Below are 18,671 nucleotides of genomic sequence, written 5' to 3' on the forward strand. Positions count from 1 at the left end.
AGATATGAAAAATTGTGTTCTATATGTGTAATAAGAATTGTAATGCATTCTGCTGTCATATATAAATAAAAAATATTAGAATTGGGAAATTCTATTAACACAATAACTCAATTCCAAATATGTGGTGAACGCATTGATTCTGTTTTTTTGTTGCAGGTTATTTTCAGATTTTTAATTATGGGAAGTCCTTTAGTTGCCTGGAAGTAGGTTTTCTTTTTGAGAACACTTATCCTGAAACTATTTCCTTGCAAGGAAAGGAATGATGTAAAAAGTCAAAGATACATATTTAGAGATCAACAATCTTTTCAGTAAACTTAGAATATTTTTACACTAGCAAATTCCCTTACTTATTTAAGAACAATGCAATTCTTTTGACTGAGTCCTTGAAGGCCTGTTTTACTTGCTTGTTCCTCAGTGTGTAAATGAAGGGGTTCAACATAGGACTGATGGACGTAACAAGGACTGTCACCCCCTTATTAATAGCCACTGAATCTTTTGCTGCAGGCTTAACATAGATGAAGATACAGCTCCCATAGGTTATGGAAACCACAATCATATGAGAAGAACAGGTAGAAAATGCCTTTTTCCTTTGTTTGGCAGAAGGGAATTGTAGAATAGTCTTAATGATATATACATAGGATAGAACTACACATATGAGAGTCATGATAAAAATTAACACAGAACAAATCATAACCATTTGCTCAATGAGCCATGTTTCTGTACATGAGATTTTTAGGATGGGTTCTGCATCACAGACAAAATGGTCAATAACATTAGAGTTGCAGAATTCCAGATTCAGGCCCAGGCTAAGTGGGGGGAGTATGACCAACAAAGCAGCTATCCAGCAACAAAGGATGAGTTTTCTGCAGACCCTGGTGTTCATGATGGTCACATAGTGTAGAGGTTTGCAGATAGCTATGTATCGGTCATAGGACATGGTGGCGAAGAGAAAAAATTCTGTTACACCAAAAAGATCAGTGAAAAATATCTGAATGGCACAACTGTCATATGTGATGGTCTTATCCCCTGTTGATAAGCTGTACAAGTATCTGGGAATACAAGCAGTTGTGAATGAGATTTCTAAGAAGGAGAAGTTTTGTAGGAAAAAGTACATGGCAGTTTTGAGGTGTGCATCCAGGAAGGTGAGGGAGATGATTGCCAGGTTCCCAGTTATACTCAGCATGTAGGTGAGAAAGAGAAAGATGAAAATCACGACCTTCAGTTGTGGGTCATCTGTCAGTCCCAGCAGGATAAATGTTGTTACTGTGTGATTTCTCATAAGTGGATCCTGGCTTCTATTTAATTTGCATTTAAAATTCAGAGATGTTTGTGTAGGATAATAATTCACAGAGGAAGAACCTGGAAAACCCATTCACATGTATTTAACTATTTTGTTTACAAATATTGTCATTCACTGGTAGTATAGGTTCTATAATTATATATTTTTGGTCATTTCAGGGTAGATTAAAAAAATCAAATTGCATTATCTGTACCAATTCCAAAATGTTATGGTTGCTTCCTTATTATTGCATTCTGTTGTTATTTTTTATTTTTCCTGCATCTCAGATTTAATTTTCCCCAACAGTTAGATTTGACTACTAGTGTTTTTTGAGATTGAGAGTTTTTCCTTATTCATACTGTGAACCCTAAAGCTGAACCTTAAACTTTCTTTTTCATATTTGTGTTTCCTTAAAGTTTTGTTATTAATACAATTATATCACACAGACAGTTAATTATACAGGCTCTCCTTCTGTGGCTGAGCATGTCAAGTACACTTGTTTTTTTCTGTAAACAGCTACTTCCTTACTTATTCCCCATGATTTTTCCTCTTAATTTTCTATTTAAAATACTGCTTTCCTATTGCAGTACATAAGAAAGAGTATTTGAGGATGAATTTATTGTATAGAATGATAATATAAGTTAGGTATGGAATATATACCTGATTAAAATCACAATTATTTTAAATTTTTTAATGTCTATAAGTGTGAAGCACAGTCCAAAATACTGTAATATTATCCCAAGGTCGATAATATATCAAGTTTAAACTATTACATATTTTTTCAAGCATGCTTTAATTTCACTGTGACTGAGTTTGTTAGTGTAAAATGGAAAATAAAATATTACTCTTCATACATATACTAAGTGATAATATATCATAAAAAATATTTATAAAAGTACCTGTTTAATAATGAGTAATGAATATAATTTAACTACTTCAGTGCCCTGGTTCATAATTATTTTCCTTTTATTGATTACCATACATTCAATCATTATTATATTAAAATCATGTTTTGCCCCCATGTTTTTAAATATATGAATTACATGAAAGTTTATCAAATACCTCCACTTTTCTGTTGAAAGTTAGGAAATTTCTACTGTAATGTTATTATGTGTGTCTTCTTTATTTGCTTTTCCTAATTTTGAGACAGGATCTAACAAATTACCCAGGCTGGCCTTGAACTTGTGATTCTCCTGTCCCAGCCTCTCCAATCACTGAGATTATACGAATGTGCCACCCTTCCAAGCTCAGAAGTGTTTTCAACCACACAATATTTCTAGTAGCTTCTGTTAACTTGATGATTGTTACATACATATTGAACCTATCAACTTTTGGCTTTGTCATTTCTAGACATTTATTTTCTTGCTGGTGTCTCTTATGTTGATAGTTCTTAGTGCTTCATTATTTCTTTCTGATAGATTATTTTCATGAATTTCTAGCCTCTAAAAAGTGATTGCACTTTATGATCTCAATTGTATAATTAGATGAACCCCAAACACGACCAAAGTGAAAATCATGATTTTCCACATCTCTTTTTACTTCTCACCATGTATCGTTTATGATTAAATTATTATGTTCTAATTATTAAAACTTTACTACAGACTAGACATTGAAATAAACACTTCACATGGATTATCTGGAGTAATCTTCTCTTCAATGCTCTGTATTTCTCCATTTTATCTCTGTCCCACAGTATCCAATTTTACTGGAAATGTGCATATCAAGACATTACTTTCTAGTTTTTAGTTTCCAGAAATTTTTGTTGGAGATGTTACTACTTATCATATGACACAAATTATGCTACCTTTTTTATTGTTGCCTACTATAATCTTATAAATATCTCTACAATACACAAGATTAAAGCACTCTAAAAATATTGTTTAGTTAATAAAACATTAATTTACATTTCTAAATTTTAATGAAATCAGGCAAGATTTATTTATTAGAGTCACATATGACCCAATTCTCAAAAAAAGAAAATGAAACAAATGACAGAATTTATTATACTTACCCTTCTGTCACTTAATCATAACCTTCCTCTATTAGTTGTTTACATGTATTTTTACAGACACAACTTGAAAATGTTGGAATAAACTTGATAATTTTAGCCACTACTGATTGATTTTGGTCACTTCAACACTAACACTATCCTGGGAATACGTGATTTTCTTGGATTTCTCTTTTATCAATTGCACCAACTTTCTCACAATAGATATAGTTCTATCATAAGCCCAGGATTTTTTTTTATTTTTAACTATCACTGAAAAGTGTGTTCAAGGGAACTCTTGTTACCTTTAGAATAATTGATGTTGAGAACTCTTTTGCTCAGAGAAAGGGTTTTCCAATTTGAAGTTAGATATTTATTTTATTTGCCAAATCTGCAACAAGTTAATGAACAAAAAAGTCCTCTGTGACCCACATTCAAAAACCACTAATGAATCATTTGTGTAATGAACTTTAGGAAAAACAATCAAACCTAATATAGTAACAATGGGAACATGGACTTTAGAGACAGGGGAAAGCATGAGGATCATTAAAAGAGACTTGTGGGACAACTTTAAAAATCTCATTAAAAACAAAACCTAGTCCAGTTTTTTAAAATTATTTGTTAGCACACAAGGTAGCTGAAAGATCTGTCTCTTTTTCTGCCTTACCAATTTTTATGCAAAAAATAAATTATACATAAAGATTTTTAAATATTACTCAGATTTTTTTCTCAAAATGTTATTCTTATTACACAAACCATAAAAATTCTTCATTCAAAACAAATAAATAATTTCAACAAACATGCCTAGGTTCAACTGTGAGCATTCTAAAAGAAAGCAGAAATGTCAATTTCTTTTTGTGCACTGACTTATCTGATATTTTAAATTATGTTAAAATCTAGTACCCCAGCATTTCTGTGACTTCAAATCCACTGAAAGGTCTTCACAACATGAAATTTATTCTTTCATAAAATTGATTTTATAATTCCCCCAGGAATAGAAATATAAATGAAGGCATGAAAATTTTAAGCAAATTTTTTCTAATACTACGAAGTATAAGGATATTTTTTAAGCTCATACAATAAATATATTTTTATTAGTATTAAACTAACAAACCATAATTGTATGCAGTAATGGCATGCAATATGTTTTGATATATGTGTACAATGAAGACTGATCCAAGTATGCTAATTAGCATATCCATTGAAGGGTTATGGAAAATAATATTTCTATAAGACAGCGCCCCAAGGAAAAAATGAAGGGACAGTGTGACTCCAGAAGAGGGGAGGAAATTAGCCAAACATTAAGAACAGGCCTTGAGGGAAAAGCAAACTTTCATCCTTTCCATGTTCATTACCAGCATCTCCACCCAAAGTAAACCTTCACCCCTTCCCAACCACAGTGGGTCCTGAAGGAAGGAGGCAAATACCAAAAAGCTGGGCCCTGGACTTTTACACTTTCCCATTGCAGAGAGTCTTGGAAAGAGAAAAGCAAATAGTGAAGCTCTAGGTAAGCTCTAGGTGGGTCCCAGAGATAAGCAGTGAACAATTGAGTTGGGAGCTTTTCCCAGTGACAAGAAGTTTAAACCTTTTTACAATTGCCTTCCCGAGTTAAAATTTTAACCTGCACAACTAGGTCCCTGACTGTCCAAACTGCACATCTGCGGTCCCCATTGATTAAGTCACCCACATTGTAAACTATAAGACCCAGACTTCTTCTGTATCCCCAGGGGCCATTTTCTGTACTCAAAAAATGAGCCCTTCTCTTGTGCTATGGGTGTCCTACTGAGGAATTTGGAGCCCGACCCCACAGTATGTAGATCATAGCCAACTTTTCTTGTATCAGATGCCGTGTCTCTGATTTGATATCAAGCTCCTTGATTCATTTTGAGTTAACTTTTGTGCATGGCGAGAGAAAGGGATTCAGTTTCATTTTGTTGCATATGGATTTCCAGTTTTCCCAGCACCATTTGTTGAAGATGCTATCCTTCCTTCCTTTCATGCTTTTAGCCCCTTTATCAAATATAAGATAGTTGTAGTTTTGTGGATTGGTTTCTGTGTCCTCTATTCTGTACCATTGGTCCACCCGCCTGTTTTGGTACCAGTACCATGCTGTTTTTGTTACTATTGCTCTATAGTATAATTTGAAGTCTGGTATCACTATACCGCCTAATTCACACTTCCTGCTTAGAGTTGTTTTGCTATTCTGGGTCTTTTATTTTTCCATATGAATTTCATAATTGCTTTATCTATTTCTACAAGAAATGCTGATGGGATTTTGATTGGCATTGCATTAAAACTATAGAGAACTTTTGGTAATATCGCCATTTTGATGATGTTAGTTCTGCCTATCCATGAACAGGGTATATTTTTCCATCTTCTAAGATCTTTTTCTATTTCTCTCTTTAGGTTTCTGTAGTTTTCATTGTATAAGTCTTTCACCTCTTTTGTTAGGTTGATTCCCCAGTATTTTATTTTTTTTTTTTTTGAGGATATTGTGAATGGAGTGGTTGTCCTCATTTCCATTTCAGAGGATTTGTTGCTGATATACAGGAATGCCTTTGATTTATGCATGTTGATTTTATATCCAGAGTTGGGAGGAAGAGCATGAGAAGAAGATTAACAGGGGTGAGAGGTGGGAGGGAAAAGGAAAGAGAAGGGAAATTGCATGGAAATGGAAGGAGACCCTCATGGTTATACAAAATTACATACAAGAGGAACTGAGGGAAAGCGGGGGAAAAACAAGCGGGAGAAATGAATTACAGTAGATGGGGTAGAGAGAGATGATGGGAGGGGAGGGGATGGGGGATAGTAGAGGATAGGAAAGGTAGCAGAGTACAACAGACACTAGTATAGCAATATGTAAAACAGTGGATGTGTAACAGATGTGATTCTGCAATCTGTATACGGGGTAAAAATGGGAGTTCATAACCCATTTGAATCAAAGTGTGAAATATGATTTGTCAAGAGCTTTGTAATGTTTTGAACAACCAACAATAAAAATTTAAAAAAAAAATAAAAAGAATGAGGTAATGTTGTGTGCATAGAAAGTAAAACAGCAAAATACATTTAAGTAGGAAAAAATGAGTAGAAGGCAAATACAAAAAAAATGGCTAGTATATGTTACAGAGTCTTGATTTTTGTATTTGTGTTGTATTTAAAAGGCTAGAAAGATACATATTAACTATTCTAATGATTATATATATGGAGACATCTATTTAGGATGAGTGGAGAATAAAATTTGAACTTTATATTTTAACTTCAATATGCATAACTAAATTCTAAATTTGTATACATGATATTTATTTGCTTTTTAAAAGATAATAAATTTGTTTTAAAATTAAAAAAAAAAGAAAAAAATAAAATGAGCCCTTCCAAGCCTGATCAATGGACTTTGATGCAGAATAGAGGAAAGCTTGCTGGTTCAAGGTTTGCTTCCAGTCTCATGCCTCAGTCATTTGGTGGCCATGTGCTTCCATCCATCACCTCCAATGACTTCGTGCTTAGAGATTTGAACTTATTTTCATCTGTTTTGTAATATACCATATACTGTTATTCAATATATTCACACTGATATACAACAGATCTCCTAACTGAAACTCTGTGTTCTTTGACCGGTAAGAGATGAAAGTATATTTGCTGTTTCAGGCTGGGAAGAAATGTGGAAAGAGATAGATGAAAAGTGATGGCTGAGGATAACAGGGTTCCTTTTGGGATGAGAGAAATGTTCCAAAGTTAGATTATGGTGAGGTATGCACAACTTTGTAAATATAACAAAATAATTTGATTCTATATTTAACTGTTCAATTATAATCTATACTTCATATACTTATATGTATATAATTCACATATTAATAAAGGTGTGTTTATTATTTTTTACTATGTATATTTAAGGTGTACTCTATGGTATTTGATTTACTAATACAGTTGTTTTCTTAAAAAATGGATTAAGTGCTTCAATCAAAAGGAAATGACTGAAGTAGGGTGAGTCGGTAAAAATCTCATGGCTGGTAGGAATGATGACAGCATCTGGATTTAGATACTATTACCTCAAGGTTAACTTTTCAAAGAGTTAACTCTTTTGAAAAGTTTCAACTCTTTTTTAAAGAGTTGAAAAACCCCAGGATCTGTGATTTTATATTTTTTACTAGAGAACATGCAACTAACTGGGTAGAATCTGGATGCATCTTTATAAAAATAAAATGTATGTATCTGGGATTCCAACATGGCGGCGGGCGCGGAGAGATCAAGTTTCTGACCTCTTCAGCTGTGCAGGCATAGGGAGTCGTAAACAGCCTAAATCTGTTTGCTCAGGATCACTAAGCAATGCTGAGCTGACGTGGATCTGGGGTGATCAATCTGGACCTCTCAGAACACACACTGAGCCCGGATCGGCTGAATTCAAGCTCCCATTCGCCTGATTCCCGCAGACAAACAGCTGTGACTCAGCAGTAATCCATCTGGCTGAAACAACTGGTCAGCCCTTCTGATCCTACGGAGGTAATGCCAACCGAGCCTTCATAGGTAGTGGCCACAGGTTTCAAACGGGGCTTAGGAGAGACAGTAAGGACCTACCCATTGCTTTGGTCACCTGGCAAAGGGAAACGAACTGTCGCCATTTGCAAGAGATACCACCATGGCAGAGAACTGAGGTCATCAGACTGCGGCGGAGGAGATAACTTCATTGAATCCTGCGCTACAGGTGTGTAATCCCCTAGCCTTCCCTCTCCACACATCGGGGAAACCTTAAGGGCCCCTCCCAACTCTCCCATAAGGGCCCCTCCCAGCTCTCCCGTGAGCGCGGTAGCCAGACCGAGGGAATTAGAGGTGGCGAGGGACCCGCGGCGCGGAACTACCACTCCTACCAGAGCTGACAGCTGAGGTCTCGTGCACCAGCTACCGGGGGCGTGGCTACCGGAGGGCAAGTAAAATTTGCTGAGGATTCTCAGCCCTAAGCTCCACAAACTTAGGGTCTGAGGGACAGGCAATCTGGGAGAGTGTGCCCAATCGTCCATGAAAACAGGGCTCCCGGGAGCAGCAGACCTGGCATGTAGCCAGTATTGTGGTGAGCGGCACCCGTGAGAGGGGCCTGGCTAGAGGAAAAGTGGGGAAGTGACTAGACACAAGAGGAGGCCCTAGGCACTCAGGATTGGAGACTCGCCCAGTCTGGGAGGAGGAGCTGCTGCACAGTGATTGGTTCCCGCGTATTGACAGGAGAAACTTGGCCTGGTGGGCACAGCGCCACCTACTGGAAGAGAAGTTAATCAAACGCTAAGACTGCATTTATTAGTGTTTTTTTTTCTTTTTTCTTTTCTCTTTTTTTTTTTGATTTTGATTTGGGGTTTTCTTTCATTTTCATTTTTCTTTCTTGTTTTTTAAATTTTTTTTACAATTTAAAAGAAATTTTTTTCCTTCCAATTTTAATTTTAATTTTTGTTTTATTCTTTTTTTATAATTTTTTTTTTCTTTTTCTTTTTTTATTTCCTATTTTTTTCTTCTTTTGTCTTTTCATTTCTTTTCAATTATCGTATCCCCCCTTCCTTGAATTCTACCTGCTTACTCTCATTCTCTTTAGTGACTTCTTCCCTTCCCTTCTAATACCTTTCCTCCCAAGCATCGAATAAATTTATAGGAGTAAACAGTAACTCAGCAGTCAAACAGAACACGAAGTAACATGAGCAGCTTCAAAAAGCAAGGAAGAAAATGAGTACAAACAATGCAGGACAGCCTAAATATTCAGGAGGACCTAGAGTCATCGGAAAAATGTTCATATAAAGAACTCAAGGAACACCTTAGACAGATGGAATGGAACCTTAAAGAGGATACGAGACAGCAAATTCAAGCAGCAAAAGAACACATTGAGAATGAGTTACATAAACAGATAAAAGAAGAAGTTAAACATCTTTATCAGGAGATAGAGATTATAAAAAATAATCAAACAATAATTCTAGAAATGAAGGAAACGATAAACCAAATTAAAAACTCAATTGAGAGTATCACTAACAGAGTGGAGCAAGTAGAAGCCAGAACGTCAGATACTGAAGACAAAATATATCATCTTGAAAAGAGTCTAGCCAACTCAGAAAGGCTGGTAAAAAATCACGAGAAAAACATCCAAGAGTTATGGGATAACATAAAAAAACCAAATTTACGAGTCATCAGGATAGAAGAAGGTACAGAGATTCAAACCAAGGGAATGAGTAACCTGCTGAATGAAATAATTACAGAAAACTTTCCAGAAATAAAAAAGGAAACAGATATACAAATTGAAGATGCATTCAGGACACCGAGCACACAAAATCACAGTAGACCAACGCCAAGACTCATTGTTATGAAGATATCCAATATACAGAACAAAGAGAAAATATTAAAAGCTACAAGAGAAAAGAGACAGATTACATTCAGGGGTAAACCAATAAGATTAACAACAGATTTTTCATCACAGACACTGAAAGCAAGAAGGTCATGGAACAATGTATTTCAAACACTGAAAGACAATGGATGCCAACCAAGAATTCTGTATCCAGCAAAATTAAGCTTCAGGTATGACAACGAAATAAAAATCTTTCATGATAAACAAAAGTTAAAATAATTTGCAGCCAGAAAATCAGCATTGCAAAGCATTTTGAGCAAAACACTGCACGAGGAAGAAATGAAAAACAATAACCAAAACCATCAGAGGGAAGTGCCTCGGTAAAGACAGAGGGTGAGGGGAAAGATAATCATGGAGAAACAAACTAAATTTTTTAAAAAAGGATAAATAATCAAACATTGATGGAAGTACAAACCATATATCAATAGTAACTCTGAATGTTAATGGCTTAAACTCTCCAATAAAGCGACATAGGCTGGTATCATGGATTAAAAAAACAAATCCAACAATATGCTGCCTCCAGGAGACACATCTGATTGGAAAAGACATACACAGGCTGAAGGTGAAAGGATGGGAAAAAATATACCACGAACACGGTCCTCGTAAGCAAGCAGGGGTGGCCATCCTCATATCAAATAAAATCGACTTCAAGACTAAGTTAATCAAAAGGGATAAAGAAGGACACTATATACTGTTAAAAGGAACCATTCACCAACAAGACATAACAATTATCAATATTTATGCACCAAATAATGGCGCTGCGATATTCATAAAACAAATTCTCCTCAAGTTCAGGAATCAAATAGACGAAAACACAATAATTATGGGTGACTTCAACACACCTCTCTCACCATTGGACAGATCCTCCAAACAAAAGTTGAATAAAGAAACTATAGAACTCAATACCACAATCAATAACCTAGACTTAACTGACATATATAGAATATATCAACCATCATCAAATGGATATACTTTTTTCTCAGCAGCACATGGATCCTTCTCAAAAATAGACCATATATTATGCCATAGGGCAACCCTCAGTAAATATAAAGGGGTGGAGATAATACCATGCATTTTATCTGATCATAATGGAATGAAACTGGAAATCAATGATAAAAGAAGGAAGGAAAAATCCTGCATCACATGGAAAATGAACAATATGTTACTGAATGATCAATGGGTTACAGAAGACATAAAGGAGGAAATCAAAAAATTCTTAGAGATAAATGAAAATACAGACACAACATATCGGAATTTATGGGACACAATGAAAGCAGTTTTAAGAGGAAAATTCATCGCCTGGTGGTCATTCCTCAAAAAAAGAAAAAACCAACAAATAAATGAGCTCACACTTCATCTCAAAGCCCTAGAAAAGGAAGAGCAAAACAACAGCAAATGTAGCAGAAGGCAAGAAATAATTAAAATCAGAGCGGAAATCAATGAAATTGAAACAAAAGAAACTATTGAAAAAATTAACAAAACTAAAAGTTGGTTCTTCGAAAAAATAAATAAGATCGACAGACCTTTAGCCATGCTAACGAAGAGAAGAAGAGAGAGAACTCAAATTACTAACATATGGGATGAAAAAGGCAATATCACAACAGATGCTACAGAAATACAGAAGACAATTAGAAATTATTTTGAAAACCTATATTCCAATAAAATAGAAGATAGTGAAGACATCGATAAATTTCTTAAGTCATATGATTTGCCCAGACTGAATCAGGAGGATACACACAATTTGAACAGACCAATATCAATGGATGAAATTGAAGAAGCCATCAAAAGACTACCAACCAAGAAAAGCCCAGGACCAGATGGGTATACAGCAGAGTTTTACAAAACCTTTAAAGAAGAATTAATACCAATACTTTTCAAGGTATTTCAGGAAATAGAAAAAGAGGGAGCTCTTCCAAATTCATTCTATGAGGCCAACATCACCCTGATTCCGAAACCAGACAAAGACACCTCAAAGAAAGAAAACTACAGACCAATATCTCTAATGAACCTAGATGCAAAAATCCTCAATAAAATTCTGGCAAATCGAATACAAAAACACATCAAAAAAATTGTGCACCATGATCAAGTAGGATTCATCCCTGGGATGCAAGGATGGTTCAATATACGTAAATCAATAAATATTATTCACCACATCAATAGACTTAAAGATAAGAACCATATGATCGTCTCGATAGACGCAGAGAAAGCATTCGACAAAGTACAGCACCCCTTTATGTTCAAAACATTAGAAAAACTAGGGATAACAGGAACTTACCTTGACATTGTAAAAGCTATCTATGCTAAGCCTCAGGCTAGCATCATTCTGAATGGACAAAAGTTGAAGGAATTCCCTCTAAAATCTGGAACAAGACAGGGATGCCCTCTATCACCACTTCTATTCAATATAGTTCTCGAAACACTGGCCAGAGCAATTAGACAGACTAAGGAAATTAAAGGCATAACAATAGGAAAAGAAGAACTTAAATTATCACTATTTGCAGATGACATGATTCTATACCTAGAATACCCAAAAGGATCTACAAAGAAACTACTAGAACTAATAAATGAATTCAGCAAAGTGGCAGGATATAAAATCAACATGCACAAATCAAAGGCATTTCTGTATATCAGCGACAAAACTTCTGAAACGGAAATGAGGAAAAACACTCCATTCACAATATCCTCAAAAAAATTAAAATACTTGGGAATCAACCTAACAAAAGAGGTGAAAGATTTATACATTGAAAACTACAGAACCCTAAAGAGAGAAGTAGAAGAAGACCTTAGAAGATGGAAAAATATACCCTGTTCATGGATAGGCCGAACTAACATTATCAAAATGGCGATATTACCAAAAGTTCTCTACAGGTTTAATGCAATGCCAATCAAAATCCCAACTGCATTTCTTGAAGAAATAGATAAAGCAATCATGAAATTCATATGGAAAAATAAAAGACCCAGAATAGCAAAAGCAATTCTAAGCAGGAAGTGTGAATCAGGCGGTATAGGGATACCAGATTTCAAACTATATTACAGAGCAATAGTGACCAAAACAGCATGGTACTGGTACCAAAACAGGCGGGTGGACCAATGGTATAGAATAGAGGACACAGAGACTAATCCACAAAGTTACAACTATCTTATATTTGGTAAAGGGGCTAAAAGCATGCAATGGAGGAAGGATAGCATCTTCAACAAATGGTGTTGGGAAAACTGGAAATCCATATGCAACAAAATGAAACTGAATCCCTTTCTCTCGCCATGCACAAAAGTTAACTCAAAATGGATCAAGGAGCTTGATATCAAATCAGAGACTCTTTGCCTGATAGAAGAAAAAGTTGGCTATGATTTACATATTGTGGGGTCGGGCTCCAAATTCCTTAATAGGACACCCATAGCACAAGAGTTAATAACAAGAATCAACAAATGGGACTTACTTAAACTAAAAAGTTTTTCTCAGCAAGAGAAACAATAAGAGAGGTAAATAGGGAGCCTACATCCTGGGAACAAATTTTTACTCCTCACACTTCAGATAGAGCCCTAATATCCAGAGTATACAAAGAACTCAAAAAATTAGACAATAAGATAGCAAATAACCCAATCAACAAATGGGCCAAGGACCTGAACAGACACTTCTCAGAGGAGGATATACAATCAATCAACAAGTACATGAAAAAATGCTCACCATCTCTAGCAGTCAGAGAAATGCAAATCAAAACCACCCTAAGATACCATCTCACTCCAGTAAGATTGGCAGCCACTATGAAGTCAAACAACAACAAGTGCTGGCGAGGATGTGGAGAAAAGGGTACTCTTGTACATTGCTGGTGGGACTGCAGATTGGTGCGGCCAATTTGGAAAGCAGTTTGGAGATTCCTGGGAAAGCTGGGAATGGAACCACCATTTGACCCTGCTATTGCCCTTCTCGGACTATTCCCTGAAGACCTTAAAAGAGCATGCTACAGGGATACTGCCACATCGATGTTCATAGCAGCACAATTCACAATAGCTAGACTGTGGAACCAACCCAGATGCCCTTCAATAGATGAATGGATAAAAAAAAATGTGGCATCTATACACAATGGAGTACTATGCAGCAATAAAAAATGACAAAATCATAGAATTTGCAGGGAAATGGATGGCACTAGAGCAGATTATGCTTAGTGAAGCTAATCAATCCCTAAAAAACAAATACCAAATGTCTTCTTTGATATAATGAGAGCAACTATGAACAGAGCAGGGAGGAAGAGCAGGAAGAAAAGAGTAACATTAAACAGAGACATGAGATGGGAGGGAAAGGGAGAGAAAAGGGAAATTGCATGGAAATGAAGGGAGACCCTCATTGCTATACAATATTACATATAAGAGGTTGTGAGGGGAATGGGAAAATTAACAAGGAGAGAAATGAATTATAATAGATGGGGTAGAGAGAGAAGATGGGAGGGGAGGGGAGGGGGGATAGTAGAGGATAGGAAAAGTAGCAGAATACAACAATTACTAATTGGGCATTATGTAAAATTGTGGATGTGTAACTGACCTGATTCTGCAATCTGCATTTGGGGTTTAATTGGGAGTTCATAACCCACTTCAATCTAATGTGTGAAATATGATATGTCATGAGCTTTGTAATGTTGTGAACAACCAATAAAAAAAATAAAAAAAATAAAAAAAATAAAAATAAAAATAAAATGTATGATATTTAACCAATCTATGAAATGTAGGTCAAAGGTTACAAATTTGCAGTTATGCAAAATGAATGAATCGAGAGACAGTTTACATCAGGAGGACTATAATTAATAATATTTTATTTTATTCTGAAAAATCCATAAGAGATATCAGGTGCTTTTACTATACACAAAACAAAGACTTTTTGAGATGATGGGTATATTAATTTTCTTGATTGTAGTAATCATTTCATCATGTATACCATTTTGTTTACTTTAAATACATACAATAAAATCAATAAAATGATACATAAAATAATAAATGTATATGTATGATTAATTGGAACTATATACTCACTGAAAGCAGCAATAAAAAATGAAATGCAGTAAGCATATTTATGTTAGAATCAATATAGCATAAATTCAACTATGGTTTTCAACCCTGATACATTCAATTCCTCTTGTTGGAGAGATTTTTCTCGTTTATTTTCTGTTATAATGATCCAAATATTTCTTGTGTCATTTTTATTGTTAAGAAAGGTTTACTTTCAAGATATTTGAAATTATTCATACTCAAGGACAAAAACTAAATTGACAAAATTTTTTCTTTCAATACTGACAATCTACTAAAATATATAGACAGAGAGAAAATGTTATAATAGCAGAGATACAGGATGTTTTTGCATGGTAACACTTTGGGGTTTGAGCATGTAGGATTTTGATTGGACAGGAAAAATTTCTTAAAAGGAGTAAATTTTATTTTGAGAACCAAGACATAAAAAATGAGGAAAAAATTTTTGGACATATAAACATCACATAGAAGGATGAGGGACAAAAAAAATATAAAAATGTAAATTCAAATGCCATTGAGATGCGGGAATTGGTTTAATGAGCCACATGAGCTTTTTGTGGGGGGAATCTGATAAACAATTTATACTCTTATATGCTGTTTATGTCCTAAAGATGTAGTACTATATTTATAGCTTTTCATATTCCTTTTTGAAAATTATCTAAATTTTAAAGATACTATATATTTGGCTGCTTTTATTTCCTTGACTTCTTTTTACTTTATTTTTTTTTCCATGTGTGTTTGCTTATTTCACTAACATTTTGGGTAGATATATTAATATAGCTATCTATATGAAGCATAATTTTTTGAGGTAGAAATCATTCAAATTTCTCAAAATAGCATTTTTAACCTTATTCCTTTTTTATTGATGAAAGCCTATCCTATTTAAAATTTTGGCTTTATTAATTTGATATAATTTAAAATCTCACAATATTCAACTTTTAGTATTTTAGAGGTTTTTCTTAAATTGAAAGGTTTGTAATACCCTTTCATGACAAAAACACAAATTTTTGGTGCAATCTAAGCTTTTTGTGTTTATGATTTAAATTTACTTTTTAAACTAACACATAAAAACATAAAAAGATACATATTTATGGGGTACAACATAATTCTTCAATACATGTATATATTGTATAATATTCTAATCAGAGTGAAAATAATCTGTCTTCACAAAATTTATCATTTCTTTATGACTGAAACATTCTAGATCCTTTCTTCTAGCTTTTTTAAATATCTGATATATTAATGTTATCTGAAGTCACTCTTCCGGGCAGTAGCACAACAGAACTTCTTACTCCAATCTGTAACTTACTACTCATCAATTTACCTTTCCCCATTCTACTTTCTCCAGCCTCTTGCAACTGCCACTCTACACACAACTTCAATGAGTTGTACTTTTTTATATTTCACACATAAAGTACTTGTCTGTCTGTTCCTGGCTTATTTCTGTGTGTATCTCTCTTCTTTTGGACTGAGGATTGAAGTAGGAGCACTTAACCACTGAGCCACTTCTCCTGCCATTTTCATTTTGTATTTTCGAGACATAGTCTCTCTCAAATGTGAGGGTCTCATAAGTACTGAAACAGATCTCAAACTTATGATCCTCCTCCCTCAGCCTCCTGAGTCACTGGGATTACAGGCATGCACCACTGCACCAGTTTATTTCTCTTAATGCAATTGTTTCTACTTTCATCTATGTTCTTGCAAATAACAGAGTTTCATTTTATTTTATGTCTGGGAAGTATTCCAATGTCTATATATTCCACATTTTCTTCATCCATTCTTCAGCTGATAGTCACTTAGATTGCTTGTTCTGTTTCCTCTTTTTACCTCTGAAGGTGCATAGGAGGATATTTTTATTCTGATTTCTTTTGTCCTCTGTTTGTCAACATAGAACAGTACATACCCTAAAGAAAGTACCCAATACATATTTATTAGGTGAATTAATGAATGAATCATTTGGACATTTTGGTTTGGAAGAAACAGTGGTGATGATTATTTGTTCTGTTGTTCCTGAAAATGTAAAAAATGACAAGAAGTTTATATGTATTTTCTTTTCTTTTATCTTATTTTTTGGTCTTCAAATTTGAAAATGAAACAAGGATTTAAAATTTTGAAAGCTATTAACATGCCTATTATGAAATGATGTGATCTTAAAAGAGGCTTGTTTAGAAGATACCCCTGGATGAGAATGAGAAGAGCTTTTGAAAAGGTTAACTTGCCAACGGACTTTGGTTAATTCACCAAACTTGTTCATCAATTTCATGTCCCTTATTTCTTGAAAAATATAAAAATTTTTTGACTGAGTCCTTGAAGGGCTGTTGTACATTTTGCTCCTTATTGTGTAAATGAAGGGGTTCAGCATGAGCTATGGAAGTACTGAGGACAGTTACCCTCTTATTTATGGCCACTGAGTCTTTTGCTGAAGGTTTAAAGTAGATGAAGATGCAGCTGCCATCGGTGAGGGAAACCACAATCATGTGGGAAGAACAGGTAGAAAAGGCTTTTTTTCTTTTGCTGGGCAGAAGGGAATCTTAAAATTGTCTTGATGATGTAAATGTAGGACATAACTATGCACATGAGTGTCATAATGAGGGTTATTACAGCACAGATGATAATGGTCTGTTCCATAACCCAAGTATTTGTGCATGAGATTTTCAGAGGGGAAATGCATCACAAACAAAATGATCAATGTTATTGAAATCACAAAACTCCAGATTTAGGCCTAGGCTGAGTGGGGGGATTAAATACACAGACCAGCTACCCAACAACAAAAGACAAGTCTCCTGCAGACTCTACTACTCATTATAGTCACAGAATACAGGGGCTTGCAGATGGCCATATAGTCATCATAGGACATGGCAGCCAGGACAAAAAATTCAGTTACACCAGAGGTCAGTAAAAAATACTTGGCTGACACAAACATTGTAGGTAATCATCTTGTCACCTGTTGCTATGTTAGATAAGTATCTGGGAATGCACGCAGAAGTGAATGAAATCTCTAAGAAAGCAAAATTTTGTAGGAAATAGTAGATGGCTATTTTAAGGCAAGGATTCACTAAGATGAGAGAGATAATAGTCATATTTCAACTCATGTTTAACATGTAGGTAAGAAATACAGTTATGTGGGTAAAATGAAAGGTGAATAGTTAAAAACAAACAAAGAAATGTGATACACTGATCAACTGACTAATTGGCTCTGGGGACATTGATTATTAGAGCCAGCAGGAAAACCCAGATTCTGATTCTGACTTTCTTTTTGTAACAATTTGAAACAATGTAATTTTCCTGGCCTCAATTTTTGCATCTATAAAATCGAAGAAAACAGAAATGAAGAGACAATTAACTGTATAAGTAAATGAACATTCAATGAGTACATAAGATGGGAATAAAATTAAGCACTTTCCAACATAACACGTCCCTTCTCTTGAGATGAGAGAGATAATAGTCATATTTCCACTTATGCTTAACAGGTAGGTAAGAAATAGAAAAATTAAAATCTGAACCTGCAGTTGTGGGTCATCTGTCAGTTCCAGTGATAGGAAAATTGTTACAGTATTTAGCATTGTTGATTCCTGACTTCTGTTAAACCTACATGTAACATTCAGAGACAGTTTGCTACAGATTATTTATCAGTTTTACCTCTATCATTTAGGTTTTTTTCTTATTCACAATGGTTTAAAAAATATTTCATGTTTACATTTGAGAACTATTTACCTTTGAAGTGTATATTTAAATGTTTTATGTGTGTATTTGTATATAGGTGTATATCTATGTATATAGGCATATGCTCTAAATTAACAAAACACTTAATTTTTAAATAAAAGAGTTTATATTTCTAAATGAATTTTATCATGATTAAAAAAATGTGATAATCTCAATGGTTTGTTTTGAAAATTAATAATGAAACATATTATTTGATGTTTTCAAACTCCCCAAATGTCCTCTGATTAATTTGGGATATTCCTGAAGCAAATTCTAAGTGATTTGTGAATCACTGTTGAGTAAGAAAAATACTAATT

The 18,671-nt window shown here is 34.5% G+C and overlaps 1 protein-coding gene across 1 annotated transcript; it reads right to left on the minus strand.

Moving 5' to 3' along the window:
• Positions 1–343: 343 nt before the first annotated feature.
• On the minus strand, positions 344–1,279 carry LOC144254952 (olfactory receptor 6C2-like). Its single transcript, XM_077798985.1, has one exon. The coding sequence runs from the start codon at positions 1,277–1,279 to the stop codon at positions 344–346; it is 936 nt and encodes a 311-aa protein (XP_077655111.1).
• Between the last annotated feature and the right edge of the window lie 17,392 nt (positions 1,280–18,671).

Source organism: Urocitellus parryii, chromosome 5, assembly GCF_045843805.1.
Source record: "Urocitellus parryii isolate mUroPar1 chromosome 5, mUroPar1.hap1, whole genome shotgun sequence".
Taxonomy (NCBI): domain Eukaryota; kingdom Metazoa; phylum Chordata; class Mammalia; order Rodentia; family Sciuridae; genus Urocitellus; species Urocitellus parryii.